The sequence below is a fragment of the Cavia porcellus genome, unplaced genomic scaffold, assembly GCF_034190915.1.
Source record: "Cavia porcellus strain 051 isolate PalLab524CR breed Dunkin Hartley unplaced genomic scaffold, mCavPor4.1 scaffold_2, whole genome shotgun sequence".
Taxonomy (NCBI): domain Eukaryota; kingdom Metazoa; phylum Chordata; class Mammalia; order Rodentia; family Caviidae; genus Cavia; species Cavia porcellus.
The window spans coordinates 49,954,551-49,971,612 of NW_026947485.1; the positions used below are offsets into that span (position 1 = coordinate 49,954,551).

The 17,062-nt window shown below is 36.0% G+C and overlaps 1 protein-coding gene across 1 annotated transcript in view; it reads right to left on the reverse strand.

Moving 5' to 3' along the window:
• Positions 1-17,062, reverse strand: part of Cftr (CF transmembrane conductance regulator) — a 149,491-nt gene that overhangs the window by 2,039 nt on the left and 130,390 nt on the right. The window contains 2 exon segments of the mRNA NM_001278757.1: positions 205-377; positions 6,317-6,406. Coding sequence (NP_001265686.1) covers positions 205-377; positions 6,317-6,406 — 263 coding nt within the window.

Consider the following 17,062-nt stretch of genomic DNA (forward strand, 5'->3'; position numbering starts at 1 on the left):
AAAAAAAAAAAAAAACTACAGTCAGAAGAGACCACAGGGCTGTTACGTAGGCATTTGAGCTCGTATCTCAGTGAAGGGGGGAAGTCTTCCACTTGCAGATATGACACCCTAATGGGAATTTGTACCAATATGATGTAGGTTTCATTGTTTCTGCCCCTGCGGTTTTATTAAGTAATAGGCTGTAACAGGCCTTTAGAGACTCACATGGGATCCAAGTGAGCACTGGGTTCGTCAAGCAGTAAGATCTTTGCCTTGCTGAGAACAGATCTGGCCAAGCACATCAACTGCTTGTGACCATGGCTTAGTACATAACCTCCATCCACAAGGACAAAATCAAGCTTCCCAGGAAACTGTTCTATCACAGATCTGAGTCCAACCTGCATAAAGAAAGAGGTAAAACACTGTGCTTAGAGAAATATCTCACTTGAAATACCACATGGCTAAAAATCACTCAAGAGGTTAACAAGCTAAAAATACATATAAAAGTTTGGAAAGATTCAATTTGATATTAATACCCACCCCAACTCCCACTATTTGAGTTTGACTGAGCAAAAGTCTATAATCTTGATAGCGCTAAAGGATCACTTGAGGGCTTATTTCATCCCTAAGCTTCAATAATTCAGGAAACTTCCAGTGAGTATTTTTTAACAGCCAAGTAAACCAAGAGGCACTAGAAATGACAAATTCTAGGTGGTTTCTGAAAGGTTCACAAAAATATACGTATGAAAGATGAATGAATGGGTACAGTTTCAGTGCTGCCTGTATATAATAATACAACAAATCACTTGGCCTGTAAATCTTTAAGATTCCATAAAATTCTACTAATATAAAAATCACAAAACTAGATTATCCTAATGATAACAAATCAGTACATTATTTCATATCAGTAGTATTATTTAAAAATTGTTTTATTAAACTAACCATCAAGAAAAATCCTGAGTACACCAGGTTTGGTGGCACATGACTGTAATCTCAGCACTCTGCAAGACTGAAACAGGATTACAAGTTTAAGCCCAGATTGGGAAATTTAATGAGACTTTGTCTCAAAATAAAAGTAAAGAAAAAGAGCTGGAGATACAGTGTGAAGGCCCTGGGTTCAATCCCCAGGAACACACACACACACACACACACACACACAAATACGCGCACATGAGAAAGAAAAGGTCCAGTTAAAGAGTGGAGCTCTGAAGTTTGAATGTTCACTCCTCTACTCATTTGCTCATGACGTCAGGCATGTTACCTTAAGTCTCATGTGTCTCACATGTAAAAGAAGAAGAAAAGAAAACAATACCATCAACTTATGAGTTGCTGTAAAGATTAATCAAGCAAATTTGTGGAAAGAGGTTTCCACAGAGTCAAGCACAAGGTAAGTACAAAATCATTACTAGGATTGTTGGAACTTGGGAAATCCCAAGGACACAAATTCAGGCAATAAAACACCAACTTAAAGGTGACAATAAAGTTTACAAAATCTGCCCTATTACAAGTTGCCTTGGAAAGTAAATTAACAGCATACTACAATACTATTAAGTTACGCTCACAATAACAGGGTGGAGATTTTGGTAAGCATAGAGTATCCCCCTACAGTTTCATGTCAATCATACAGTAATTGCCGAAGGCCACCCTAAAACAGGTCCCTTAGTATGTTATACTTTGCACTTCCCTAAGGTAAGAGCTAAGCAAAATATGTTCTTCATTACAAGTAAATAATACTTAAATGTGTATTACAATCAGTTTTTAGAGGACAGAGTTTAAAAAGTAAATGACATATATCACTGTGATATGACCTTTTCAGTTTTTCTGGGAAAATACCCAGGAGGGGAATAGCTGGACTGAATGGAACTTCCAATCCTCGTCTTCTGAGAATTCTCCATACTGATTTCCACAGTGGTTGCATCAGTCTACACTCTACATAAACACGTACTTATGGATGTATGATTTCTGCTATTCACTAAATAATTCTATAGCCATTTGCATTTCAGTCTTTTGCTTTTCTTTGCCCGTAATACTTATCTCTTGAACAGTAATTTTTCACTTATCATTGTTCTCCTCCCCTATTGGGCTGTGAATTCCTTCAAGGCAGGGCCTACTATTATTTATTTTTTGAATTCCCAGGTCTATCATAGTACCTAGAATTTAATAAACTCTCATTACCAGAGTACTGAAGGAACACATAACATAGCAGTCTAGATGCAAAAAAACAGTAAATGACAGTGAAATTCACTAATTCAGGGGGGAATTTTGGAAAATTCCCATTTCAGAATATAGGAAATTAAATTAACAGTGTAAAATTCTTTTAGAATCCTATTCACTGGGGATAGGGCAATGTAAGTGAATAAATAAAATTGTGAATTCAATGAACATTTATCAAATTTATAAAGCATGTGTTTTCTGCTACATTTTGTGATAGTCATTTGAAAGAAAATGGAAAAGATATAATGTTATTGTCACCAATTATATGTGCTGATAGAAATGGCTTACATTTGCCTACTAATCATCTGGATGTGAAAGACTGCTATGTTTGTATCCCTTCAGTAGTCTGGTAATGAGAGTTTATGTAGATGTACTGTATACGCACACGTCTATGTGTACATACAATATACACAGCGCATATAAATACATTTATCTATACCAATATGATATTAATACTATCATTACAAACCATTTTTCAATAGATTAAAAATAAACTTTAGCTCACTTTTGTTGAAACCAAGATGATTTTAAAATCTAAACTTCTAACTTGGAATCTAAATTTTTCTCACTATTTTCATTCCAATCTAGCATTAAAAATAAATAAGAGCATCAACATTTTGTAGCTATATGGAAGTTTAAAGACAAAATAATTTTCCAGCATTGTGCTGCTGAGTTAATAAATTTCATGTAACTTCTGGACTGTTATTAAGAAATTTTGCTTTGTAACATGTGACACTAAAAAGGTTTAACAGTCTGTAAATATTACGAATTTTGTTCAAAATGTTAGTTATTCCTATTGCTATACCCCGCAATGTTATTATGAAGCAACAGAGTGCTCTTGTGATAAGGACAAAAAAATCAGAACAATGAATTTTGGTTTAACTAATAATCAATTAGTGGGAAGTTATCCAAATAGATACTCTCCCCTCCTTTTGATACTCCTTTTGCTCCTACTCTGTAGTTTACAGGGCAAATTTCCAATTTAAAAGGCCACTCTGTCTGCTATTTAGCTTGCTTCTAAAATAACTTACTTGACTGTCAGTGTAAGGACAGAAACTTTTGCAAGTAATCTCAGAAACAAATGATGGCTAAAAAGCCCTCATTCTAAAACCAACAGTCATGGTACTCAGATTAGTAACAGCACTGTGACTGTTCTCTGGGGTGAAACAGCTCGGGGAAGGGAAGTCAGCACCACAGCCCTGGTCCTGCACCCCCAGCAATCTCAGCAAGGCCTTCAGACTTCACAAGACTCAGTATCCTCATTACTAAAACAGGGATTCTGATACTTTTGTGTATGAATCACAAAGCTATTTTCCTTTTATTATATATAAAATGAAAGACTTCTTCCTTTCATGCATTCAACAATAGTTACTGAACACCAATCATGTAGCTAACAGCATTCTAGGCATTGGAAGTGCTACCGTGTAAATAGAAAATGACCTCTGACCTTGACACATTTATAATCCTGTGGGAGACATGGACAAGGTGAGAAGTGAATACCCATCCAATATTATGAATGTATGGAAAGGGGAGAAGGTAGAGGATATACATAGAAAAGGATCCTCTCTCAAACCTGAAGCACTGATGCAGGTTTCAGGAGAAGCAGTATGGTTAGGAGAGGCCTAACCCATGAATAGAAACCAGCAGCGACAGACTGCGAGAGCTTCCAAAGTACAGAGAACAGCATGTGGGTAAAGCTCGGAGAACAGAGGGCACTCAGGGTGCTTTAAAGAAAGCAAGGAAAATCAGGATAACTAAATCATGGGAATGGGGGAGAGCTGGAGAGTGAGATTAGAGAGGCAAATAAAAACTAAGTTATGAAGGTTCTTGTAAGCCATTTTAAATACTGTTAACTTTGTCCAGCAGGCAATAAGGAGCCATCTAAAGATGTGCGGTCAAGCATGGGGTTTACCAAGACCTGCAGAGCTGCAGGAGAAGCTACTTAGGAAGTCAACAATCATTTGCAATTTTCATCTCAGGGTCATATCCACTTTAGGGTCTGACATACCCCAAAACATTCTTGTTTGCATAAATTATATGATCAACCCTATGAGATTAAAGAAGAGTAGACTTTAAAACCTCTAAGCCCAACAGCTTTTTTCCCTTTTCTAGGCAGCTACTGATTTGCTAGCTTGTATACTGTTTTGGTGCCTCTTCAACAAAAACCATAGGACCGTTGGGACAGCTTCATCACCTGTGTTAATGAATTACAAATTATTACAGAGGGAATTGATGAAAAGATGCTAGATATGGACTGATCAAATAAAAATTTAAGACATGTAAATATCTGTACTGTATTGGTATTTAAAGTCTTAACCACGTCTCTTCAAATTTTAAATTATTTTATGATCCTGCTTTGCTGTACATTTTATTGCGACTTGGCAGTACTCGCAAATTGTTATAACATCCAGTATCTTCCTTCTCAAGTCTTTTCCCACCACACTGTGTTCCTACAGTTCACCCGATGAAGTCACATCAAAGATCTTAAAATGTGTCACTTGCAATTTAGTTAATGTTTTCTTTAAAGCCCCTGAATTTGTTGGGTAATAAGGAAACCTTGATAATGAAAACGGTTAATCTAAGAACATTTTATGAGGGGCATGCTAAGGTTGGGCACTCAACTGGTAAGTGTTTAGCACTGACAGGTATTTCAAAGCTCCTGGCAAGGTCTACTTAAAAGGGAAGCGCAGAAGGGAGGAACATCTGGGATAAACATAAATTGGGTCACCAGGACCAAAAGTACAGCAAATAGAATAAAGTTGTTCAGTAAAACCTTTTGTGTCTCAGTATTCTTGTGTCTCATGATTCTATTTTGCCAAAATTCAGAGTTAACAAAACAGAATGAAATGTTCCCTTTTCTTTAAACCATACCTGTATTTCACAGATTATCAGTTTACAGATAGAATGTTCTGTTAAAAGAGCCAAAAATTTGACTTAAGTGCCCTCCCCCTCTTTTCTCTATAGTGCTTTCAATTATGAGTAATCTGCTGGATAAACATAAACCCAGGATGTTATTTAGGAATTTTGATTCCATTTTAACCCATACTTCTCCTGCATGACATCCTAATGAATTCAAAGGATGGCATATGCTTTGTGTAGGTCATGTGTCATTTTGCCTGCTACTGCTTGTAGCCACATCCTTGAAGACAGACAACTAGTAGCTTCCAGAGATGAGTACAGTTACCTGATGTGCCCTGGAATAAACATTATCCTTTTGTGCTAAACCTGTGCTTCCCAGAGTAGTATATCGTATTAGACTAAAGCCTCTTCCTTATGTTAGGATGGCTTCAAAGCCCACAGGAGTGGATGAGAAAGTACAGAAGGGGGCCAAAGTAATGCTATCTATGGGACGGTCTATAGCGTGAAAGGTCATGACCCCTCCAAACACATGTGTTGAAATCCTATTCCCTACAGTGATGGTATTAGGATGTGGGGCCTTTGGGAAGTGACTGTTTTATGATCCTCTTTCCTGTACATTTAGTGGTGACTTGGCAATACTTGCAAATTATTATAAAGTCCAGTATCTTTCTTCTCAAGTCTTTTCCCACACACTGTGTTCCTACAGTTCACCCAATGAAGTCATATCAAAGATCTTAAAATGTGTCACTTGCAAGTTAGTTAAGGTTCTCTTTTAAAAGGACTCTACACAGTCTATGGCTTGGTTTTGTGCCTTATCAGAGACTTCAGAAGGCTAGCTTGCCCATTCTGCCATGTATACACACAGCAAAAACATGTCTGTCTCTGAGTAAGCAGATTCTCACCAGTCTCTAACTTGCCAATGCCTTATTTTGAACTCCCCAGACTTCAGAACTGTGAAAAATTAAGTATCTGCTGTTTGCAAGCCACCCATTCTATGGTATTTTGTTACAGCAATCCAAATGGGCCTGAGCCCAACTGGGCAAAGAAATGGGTCTAATTCAAAGAATGGGGGTGCTCTGGAAAAATTAGGGTACTTAAAGTACAGAAGTACATAGATAGCATTACTTTGGCCCCCTTCTGTACTTAAAGTTGCACACATACACGCACACACGCACACAAAAGTACAAATGTGGGAAATCATCTCAGCTATGATGACCACTCTTTTGTGCACATAAGCTATCTCTTTAAAACTATTATTTCTTACCTCATCTGCAACTTTCCATATTTCTTGATCACTCCATTGTCCAAAGGGATCCAAATTTTTTCTAAAAGTTCCAGAAAAGATAAATACTTTCTATAATAAAAAAGAAAAGGAAGCATGAGTAAATTAAACAATTTAATTTTCTTTATTTTGTTGTGAAATATTTCAAGCAGAAACAAAATTTAAAACAATGTAACCACTGAAACTGCCGGAAGATAAAGTAGGTGGAAATCTTGAAGACATAGGGATAGGCAGAGAATTCGTGAACAAAAACCAAACCGCACAGGAAATACTTCTCAGAATTAACAACTGAGATCTCATCTTATTAAAAAGTTTTTGCATGTCAAAAGAAATCTCCAACATAGTGCAAAGAAAACCCACAAATTGGGAAAAAATCTTAGTCAACTGTCCCTCAAAGGACTTCTATGTAGAACATATAAATAATTTTTAAAAATCAGGACCCTGAAATTCAAAGACCCAATCCAAAAATGAGCATCTGAGATGAATACACACATCTCAGCTGAAGAAATACAAATGGAAAATAAATACATGAAAAAATGTTCAGTATCATTGGTTATTAGAGAAATGCAAATTAAAACCACACTAAGATTCCATCTCATGGCCATCCAGAAAGAATGGCCAGGATCAAGAAAACCACCAATAACAAATGCTGGAAAGGCTGTGGGAAAAAAGGAACTCTTCTGCACTATTGGTGGGAGTTTAGACTGGTGCAGCCACTGTGGAGGTCAGTCTGGAGGTTCCTCAGAAAGCTGGGTTTGGAAATCCCATTTGACCCAGCTATTCTACTTCCGGGCATATTCTCAGAAAAACTGAAAATATCATACCACAGTGATATATGTGAGCCCATGTGTATACCAGCACAATTGGTAATAGCCAATTCTTGAAAACAAATTAGATACCATCAACTGAGAAATGGATGAAAAAAGTGTGGTGTTTTATACAATAAAGTACTACTCAGCTATAAAGAAGGATCACATTGAGGCATTTATAGGTAAGTGAATGTGACTCGAGGCCATATTCATAAGTGAAATAAATCAGACTCACATGTGTAAATACCATATTGTCTCCCTAATATAAGAAACTGAAAGAGTAAATAAAATTTAAACTATTCAATAAATCTGAAAGAGTAGGAAATTGCTCAAAGGGGAAAAATAACTCATATAGGGAAAAGGAAAAAAGGAAGGAAAAAGAAAAATTATCAGTTTGTATATACACACTTAAGATAGCTCAGTTTACTACTAATTCTACTAGTTCTTGGAACAAAATAGGTAACATTAATAGGATTAGATCAATTTTTCATGTTGATATCCGGTAATCTGAGTAATTCTTTTGAAGATAACTATGCAAAATAACAGTATTAGTTATGTTCCTACCCCCTTGTTTTGAGGGCCTATATTGTCATTGTTTTGGGCTCTTTGTTGTTAATTTGTCTCTTTTATTTGTTTTTCTTGTACTATATTTTTTTAGTTTTGTTTTTCCCTCTAATACAGAAACAATAGATGTACATGTACAGGCTTGTACATGCCTAAACTTCTAAAGAATTTATAAGAACTGATTTTACTACGTGCGATGGTATAAACAGCTACTTTGAAGAAAACGAGACATGATGATAGCCATTGCTGATTTCCTATCATCTTGTTGTGAAGTCCAGTAGTGCTTTCATTCTTTGATTGGTTTTAGCCTGTTTGGTATTATTTAATTTCAATATGTGTGATGGTATGGACAGCTATTTTGAAGAGAACAAGAGACATTATAGTAGCCATTGTTGATTTTCCTACTGTCTGGTTTTGAAGGTCTGTCATGCTTACATTATTTTGTTTTGATCGGTTTTATACTATTTTGTTATTTGAATTCATTATTTGTGAAGATATGTACAACTATTTCAAAGAAAACAAGAGACATTATGGTAGCCAGTATTGATTTCCTGTTGTCTTGTTTTGAAATCCTGTGTTGCTTGTATTGTTTTCTTTTGATCTGCTTTATTCTATTTGTTTTGTTCTATTCTTTAAATTAAAAAAATTTTAAAAAAACAATGCAACACATACCCATATAGTTACATCCACTTTTCCTAAATTTTAAAAATTTATATTTCCTTTGTATTTTTAAGGAAAAAAATTATAGCAACATTTGAAATTTCTTACATACATTTTCCTGATCTCAATGTTCTTATGATAAAAAACTGAGTTCACTGAAAGTTGTAGGAAAGTAACATTTTTATTACTAACAATATTCCTCATGATAAGCAAATATAATATGCAATTTAAAAGTTTAAAGAACAGTAAGTTTATGAGCTGTAATTAACTTGTCGTAACAAATTCTTATGTTAATATCATTTTTCTTGGATTAATAGACCTAGCTTCCTAAGGAATTCTGAAATTGCTTTAGCTCAGACGCTTAGTCAAGTCCCCCCATACAAAAGGTCTACCCACCAGAGTGCACCTCTACTTACAGGGCTAGACCAGGCACACAGAACAATCACAATTTAGAAACTAGTGCAAGAGAAGAAATCATCCTTGTTTAACTGAATGCACGTTGCAGAAGGAAGAAAAGTGAGATTGATCTAAATGGGGTGAGAAGTGAGTCTAATTCCGTCTAAGTAGCATTGCCTAGCAATTGCCTTGAGATACTCTCAAGGCCACATTGCTGTCTATTTGTTTGCCTATATACTGAGAAATATGTCTTGAAAAACCTCACTGTTGTATTAGGAACTGCTCATGCAATAAGTAATAATAATAATATGTAGTCCTTCCTGTACATTTGGGCAAAATGAAAAAATAATTTTGATGTTAATGTCTGGAGTACTTTTTCATTACAATTTTTGTTTTGCTTTTGGTTGATAACTCTCACTGGGGCATTTAGAAACAAATTTCTTGAGGTTTCAATTTCCACAAACTGCCTTAGATGGAGAGAAATGCTCAAAAGAAAGAGATTACTCAGTGCCTACCAGGTCAATAAGGACCCACAGAAGGCAAAGTAGCCCAAGGTTATAGCGCCTGTATCCCTCACACAAAATACCCTCACCAAGGCAGCCAAGTTCAAGGAGGGTCACGAGAGACTTCAATCTCACAGACATGATTTATGGCTTAGATAATAATGTTACTGCCAAATATACCAGAAACTCTCTAGAGAAGGCAACCAAAAAAAGTCTTCAGCGAGTATTTCTCAACTGATACTAAAGTCACCTTTGTGATAGGGTAATTTTGGATAGGAAATTAATGTATAACTCATATGATGGTAAAATATGTTGGTGGATATATTTGTGTGTCTACCTCCATACTTCCAAGTGAATAAAAATAATATCCACTAGAGTACACAGCAAGGGCAATATTGGAGAATTTTGAGAAACTAGAGAATTAAACAAGTGGCCCCAACCTTGAGTGAATTATTGATTGAAACAATGAAATATATTTGTGCCTGAAGCTCAAAAATGAGCAGAGAACTTTTTCATTTACTGTTATTTTTATAGCTTTATTATCATTGTAGTTGTCTAAAAAGTTTTTAGTATCTAGAAGAATAGGAAATAACAACTAACCATGTGTTCATGCTTCAGAAAAGCAATCTCCACTAAGTGGCTGGGACACAGAGTACCTGTTTATGGCAGGCTTACCTTGTGCCACACCCTGGGACAGGGTAATTATAGGTGTTATCTCTTTCCATTTCCAAACAAACCTAATGAGGTAAATCATATTGTTGCATTTCAAGAAAGTGCAGCTTGGAAAGTAAGTTGGGTGACTTGCCTAAGGTAATTTAGCAAGTAGATACTGGAATTCAACCTCAGGCCTGCTTGTCTCCAAATCTTTGTCTCTCAGGACTACAGCAACATGCTCCAAGTCCTTTGTGGGCCAGGCTTCCAACCCACCCCACTTCGAGCCAGCAAAGATTAAAGGCTGGACAAGAGCAGCCCTTGCAGCATAATCTTTATTTAAACACTGTTATTCACCCCTCTTGTCACAGGCTCAGTTCTTGGAAAGGTTTTCTTCATCTTCTTAAGCAGGGTCTTAGTTGAAAGACTGTATGTGGGCTAGAGACTGTAACTTTCAAGCAGACTTATACACTCAATACAAGCACACAATAGAAATGTTTACTTTGGCCAAAAAGAATAATACCATTATCCTGCAAGACTATGGGGAGAGGCCAAAAGCATACAGCTTGAAAGTAGACACAACAATTAAAGGCAATGTGGCTTGCTAAGATGACACAGTAAGGCCTGATAGTTGTGTTTGACAAACAGAAACCCAGCTGCTTTCATTTCTGTGTTTTGGGAAGTGGGAAATGCCAACTTCCTTCTCAAGTCTACTCCACTTCTATGCTTCCCTACCTCAGTGTATGGTGCACCTTCATCTTCTCAATCCAGGCACTTGAGGGTTATCTATGACTTTCCCTCTGATTTTTCTTAATGAAATTAATCATGAGTACTATGAAATTTTTTTCCCAAACAATTGTCATATCCGTTTGTTTCTTGATTTTTACTCCATCTAATATTCTAAAACAGCAACAGGAAGTGGGATCAAAATAGACAACAAATGTTTAAATTTTAAAAACATATTACACTGAAAGACATATTGCTATTGATACACTCAGAATATTTCTTCTTGCTTGGAGCACACTTATTCCATTGTTCTTGTCACTTTCTGAAGCAGTTCTGGAAGTCTTTTATGAGTGGCTTTACAAGGTGTGATACAATAAATGTTGTGCCATGTATCATTTAAGAGAAAAACACGCTCTTAAAAACATTACAGTGTGCCCTCACCTGCCTTTCTCACCAGCTCTGTTATGAATCTTCTCAAAGTAAAAATGACCATGAAAATTAAATGTTTTGAATCAATCCAGGATACGAGACATCCATGACAGCTAAAGACATGAAAGAGGACCTCCGGTGCAGAGGGATGGAAAGGGGATGTAAAAAGATTTAAGATGTGTCAGGTACGTGTACCAACTACCTAAAATGAATATAATTGTTATATGTCACAAACACAAAGTAAAAAAATACGGAAAATGGGAGAAGGGGATCCAGAGATGGGAGGATAGAGGGAAGTGGGTAGGAATGTGTAGGGGAATGTAAAAGAATACACGTACATGTTAAGTACGTGTATCCATTTCCTAAGATGAATATAAATATCAAGTATTAAAAACATATACTAATACAACAAAAACAAAATAAATATTTTAGAAAGTGGCAAGAATGATGGTTGATGTATTCAATGCCAGAGGGGACTTACTGAAGGGGTTAATGGCAATGTGTCTTTCACTATAATAAAATTCCAAAATGCAAACATTTGCCATATTTTTGGATCAATTTTTAATGGAAGCACTTGTTTGTTCTCTCTCTCTCTCTCTCTCTCTCTCTCTCTCTCTCTCTCTCTCTCTCCTCTTTCTCTCTCTCTCCCCCCCTCTCTCTCCCTCTCCCTCTCCCTCTCTCGATTACTGCAAAAGCCTGGTAATTGGTTTCTTCCTTTCCATTCATGCTTCTCTTCTCATCCATTCTCATTTGGCAACCATAACAATTCACTGAAACTATACATTAGCTTATTTCATTAACCTTTTGAGGAGTCTTTAAGCACTTTCCATTGCACTCAGAGAAAAATTTCATTGGTAAGATGGACTACAAGATTCTTCATGATTCTGTCACTTCTACTACTGGCTCTCTCACTACCCTTCTCCACACCCTTTCTTTTTTTATTCTAGCCACACTGGCTTTTTTTTTAATTCCTCAACATCTTCAAATGTTTTATTCTCCTTGTCTCTATAGTGTGCTTATGGCTAACTCTATGCTTCAGGTTTCAAATTGTGGTTCATTTCTTTAAGGCACATTTTCTGATCCTCAATACCAAATAAGACCTCACAAAATATGATCTTACTACTCCTATCTTTCATGCCTTTGGGGGAATACTAAGTTTATATAAGCATCTGTGGGCATTTTGTTTTTAAGTCCATCTCTCCTAATAGATCATAACTGTGATGTATACACTGTTGAAACCACAAGGTTTGCACACCCAGTATACAGCTCAAAAAATGTTGCCAGAACAAATGAGTGGTGGATTTGTAGATAACAGGTATATGTAAAACTGGGCATGGTGGTGTACACCTGTAATCCCAGCATTAGGGAAGCTGAGGCAAGAGGATCACCATGAGTTTGAGACTCACCTGGGCTACATAGTGAGTTTGAGACCACCCTGCACTACATAACACAACCTGTCTCAAAAAACCAAAAAAATAAAAAGTACAAGTAAAAAATATCAAAGTCAGAATTCATCATATGTTATTTTTTTTCCATTTTAAAGAATAGTTTTGTGAGGTACATTTTGCTTTGGTTCAGAAAAGTATGTGCGTATGATGTATAGTTCTATTAACATGTAACTCAAATGCTTACAAGTATTACAGTTTTTAAGCAATACTAACAAACATTAAAACTTTAATGGTTTTTTATAACTGCTTAAGAAGTGATTTGTCTAATTTTTATTCCTACTGCTCTGATAATTTATACAAAGTACTGTGTTTGCCAAATGTATAAGACAATATATCTATACATTTTATTTAAAATACACTTATTCAAAATTATGAATGAAGAAAGTCACAAGAATTAGATATCTAAAAATTTTGGGTATAGCAATTTGTTACATTCAGGAATCTGTAGATTTTTTGTTTAGAGTTTATTGTCTACCATAAGGTAATAAGCCACACTCCTTTAATCTTAAGAAAACATTAACTGAACAAACTGATTGAGAATTTAATTTCATATAATCAATCAGATGTTTCCTGTATTACAAATAGTTTCTGGCACTCTCTTGCTTCTATTGGTGCCAATAGGTGTTCTAACTATGTTTTTCAACCTGCTTGAACTTCCTGTCCATTTATCTCTATAGCTGAGTGGCCTTTGGGAGTCATTAAGCCCTTTTTCTCCTGCATTACAAATGAAACAACTGAGACACCAAGGTTATATAGTTTGATCAGCATGGCACAGTCAGATTCATTGTGTACTAAAAAAGTATCTGAGACTACTAGTCACAATGATCTATTAATTAACTAAGTTTATTGGTACATTTTAGATATTATACAATGATCACGTTCATCATAGGGAATCTGTACCTGTACATGATACATCTTGGTTCTCTTTCTTCTCTATTCCCCCACTTTAACACTTTCCCCTCTTCATTTATACAAGCTTTGCTTCCAGTTTTTCCTTCTTTTCTCATTTTTTCCTTTCCCCTTCCTTCCTTTCCCCCTCACCCTCCTAAGTTCCCTTTCTCCTTTGAACATTTTCTTCTAATGACCTCTTTATAAAGAAACTAGGTGTGCCAATATTTGATATTTGTTTAATGTCATGTAAGGTATAAAGAGAAATTCTTGAACCTCAAGAAAGAGTAAATGACTAACCTTTTCCCCGAAGCCAACTCCTCAACTCTTCAATTCAGGAAACAGCTGAGCCTACAAGGAGTTTTCAGAGCTAGTTACGTATCACTGCAACCCTAAGGCATGAGGCTGCACCACTGGATGTCAAGTAAAAAAATGCAATCTGGCTAATGTGGTGACTGGATATAATATACACTAAATAATAGGAAGAATAGCTTTCTACCCTTAAACATATAGTGCTGCTCAATTCTGCCTCAAATGGAGGAATGAAAGGAAAATGATGAGCAGATGAGCATGGCAGTGAGGGGGAGGAGAATGGAAAGATAGAGTGAGGTGTTAGAAACAGTGCACCCAGGGCTCGGGGCTGGACTTCTCTCAGAATTACTCACAGCACTCCAAGACTAGCCCATGCTTTGAATCATTTTATATTTATCTATATTTAAATGATTTTTTGTCATATTCTTTCTTCCTTTGATCTATGAATGGACCATGAGTGTGATTTAGTTTCTCATTAGAAGTTCATAGGTTGCATTGGGATCTCACTGGACACCTCAAGGATTAGTGTCACATCACTACAAACCCTTTAATGTTTATAATTTGGGGCATATAGGCGTTTTATAATTATGAAATGGTTAATTATTATTGAAGTGAATGAGAACTGGTATGCTCTCTAATTACATGGTTGCTATCTAAGAAGAACGCTTTGGCCCTACCTGATAGGGCCTGATATTTCTCAGAGCAAAGGATGCACCAGCTTTGTGGAAAAAGTGATGTATGGGCATTTATATCATACAGTTCTATTGCAAGAATAGCCCAAACATTCCCTTAGACTAGCTTATGGTATTTCAAACTTGTAAATGACATTTTAAACATACATTTAAAAATTATTTCCCTTTTCTTTTACAAATGAAATACTCAACAAAGTTCATTTCTAATGATCAATTTTCTGCACGGTGTTTGGAATTGCTTAAGCCAGCAGGACTCTGAGTATAAGCTTCCTTGCCACCTCTCCATTGTCTCACAGCTCACAAGCAAAGGTAGGTAAATTGAAGGAATCTCTACCTTGACATGCACACAACAGCCTGTCTTCCAGACTGGCTTGTTCTCCATGATTGCTTTCTAGAGATTCAAGATTGCAAGGATTTGCCAAAACTACAAGCATCTTGTGGATCCACAGTTAAAGGATGATATTAAGAGAAAGGGTTTTTGTTCAGAGTTCCTGTTTCATGTGTCTGTGACGGTTCAGTGTCAGAGACTTTTAAGAACTCTTCCCTTGCGAAGTGTGGAAAGGAGGAGAAAGAAAACTGGAAAAGCAAACAAAATTAGCTTTCCTTGGATATTTTTTTGTTTCTTCCTCTTTTTTCTTTTTAAAGATCCAACTCCACTAAAGGGAAAAAATTTAACTTGAACTTTCTAAGAGAAAATAAATATCAAGCTTAGACTTCAAAACATAAGAGTTTGTTTTCTTTCTCTTTCTCAAACATTCCCATAATGATTCAAAGATGTCACTGAAGAAACAGTAAATTGTGTCAACAGATGTCCTTGGTACTACTGAGTGTCAGTCCCAGACACCAAATGATATACCCACTTATGAGGAGCATCTATGGTGGCATCATCCACCAGCACTTGAAAGAAATCTCTGAAAGTACTTCTCTATGTTATATAAATATTAAAGTCAGGAGAGGGAAATGAAAGGCAAGTCTAAAAGATTCACTTGAGCAGAAAAGCAAGATAATTTTTCTCATAGCTCTATCCTACTTGGTTCTTTTAGCTCTTACATATTTAAGTTCTTAAATAGAGCTTGTAAGAAGACAAAAACCTCTCAATTACATGGCAGATAAAACAAAAGATTCCCAATATAATTGAAATGAACTTTTTAGAGCATGGATTATGCTAGTGGATAGATCTGTGTGAAAAACAACAACAAACCCCAAAGTTTCATTGTTTTTAGTTAAAAATGGAACCAGAAGGCAGGATAAATTGAGTAAAGACACTTCTGTGGTAACCTAACTCTTCTTCAGCATTTTTATTTTGCCGATGCTATCACCTAGGGATACTTGTATCTCTAGTGTTTCTTTATCTTTAGACTATTTGACAATACCTTTGTTCTTGTTTTCAAAACTCTAGCCAAGATTAAGCTTCTGGCAACATGGAAAAGTCTAGACAAATGAATTAAAGGCATCAGCTTAGCAGTACAATATTTAGTGTCTCAGCTGAAAGGAGCAAATGTTTCACAAAGGTGAATTAAGACATACAAGCATTTGTCTCCATCTAGATTAGTAGTCAGTCCACCTAGAAATGCTGTTGGCATTTTAATTTTGTGTTAAATGTAGAGATTTGTGAAAAGAACATGTTACTAGGATAAATTCAGTGCTTTTCAGTACAATGGGAGAAAAATGATCATTCAAGCAACATATCCATAGAGATGAGAGCAAATGTCAAATACCTTTCATTAAGATTGTTTTAAACTGGAAACCGTTGCTATTTCCCTCACGTTCAAACAGTCTACTTTCACAATAATACAGATACAAAGGGACTAAGCCAGTGAGAGTAAAGATTTTTGTGACCCAGACCAAACCAAAGAGTGACATTAAAAAAAAAGAACAAAACAGAACTAGAGATTAATCAGACATGGTTCTTTCTATCCTATAAAAATAACCTTTATACTTTCTATTTTCAATTTTACTACCTCATGCTTCCAAACGTCATTATTTTAGAGGCATCTTTCATGTTTTGCAAAGCATTTCTCAACTGTTGTGAATGCTAACTTGGAGCTCAGATCACTGGAGCAGGAAAAACAAAAAACTGGTAAAAGAAAAGGCCCAGGTTCCTGCTACACACAGATCATTTCTTGTGGGAACCACTTATTAAAACTTTGAACATTTTAATAATTGCATGTTACATGGAATTCCAAACTTTTAGAGACATTTTACTCTCTATGACATTTTTTTCTAGCTTTGCAGAAAAAAACACAGCAATACAAAACAAACAAATATATTTTGCAGAGTAACGTGAATTTCTTGAGCACAAGTGTCAAACAGTGGTAAAGATGTCATTTTGGGGATATGGTGATCTCTCAGTAACAGAGCACTTGCCTAACATTCACAAGATGCTGAGTTTGATTCTCAGCACTGAACACAGAAAAATAGTTTTCATTTGTTTTGGGTTTTTAAAACAGGCTCTTGCTGTGTACTTCAGACTGGCCTTGAACTTACTGTGCAGCCCATGCTGGCTTCAAACTCCAGTCTTGGCCTCAAAGAACAGTCTTGACTTCCTGAGTGTTGGGATCATAGGCATGTGCCACCATGCCTGGTAAGAAATAACTTTTTAAAATGCATTTTAGCTACTCTTTTTTTCTGGCTACATCTTTTTGCTTAC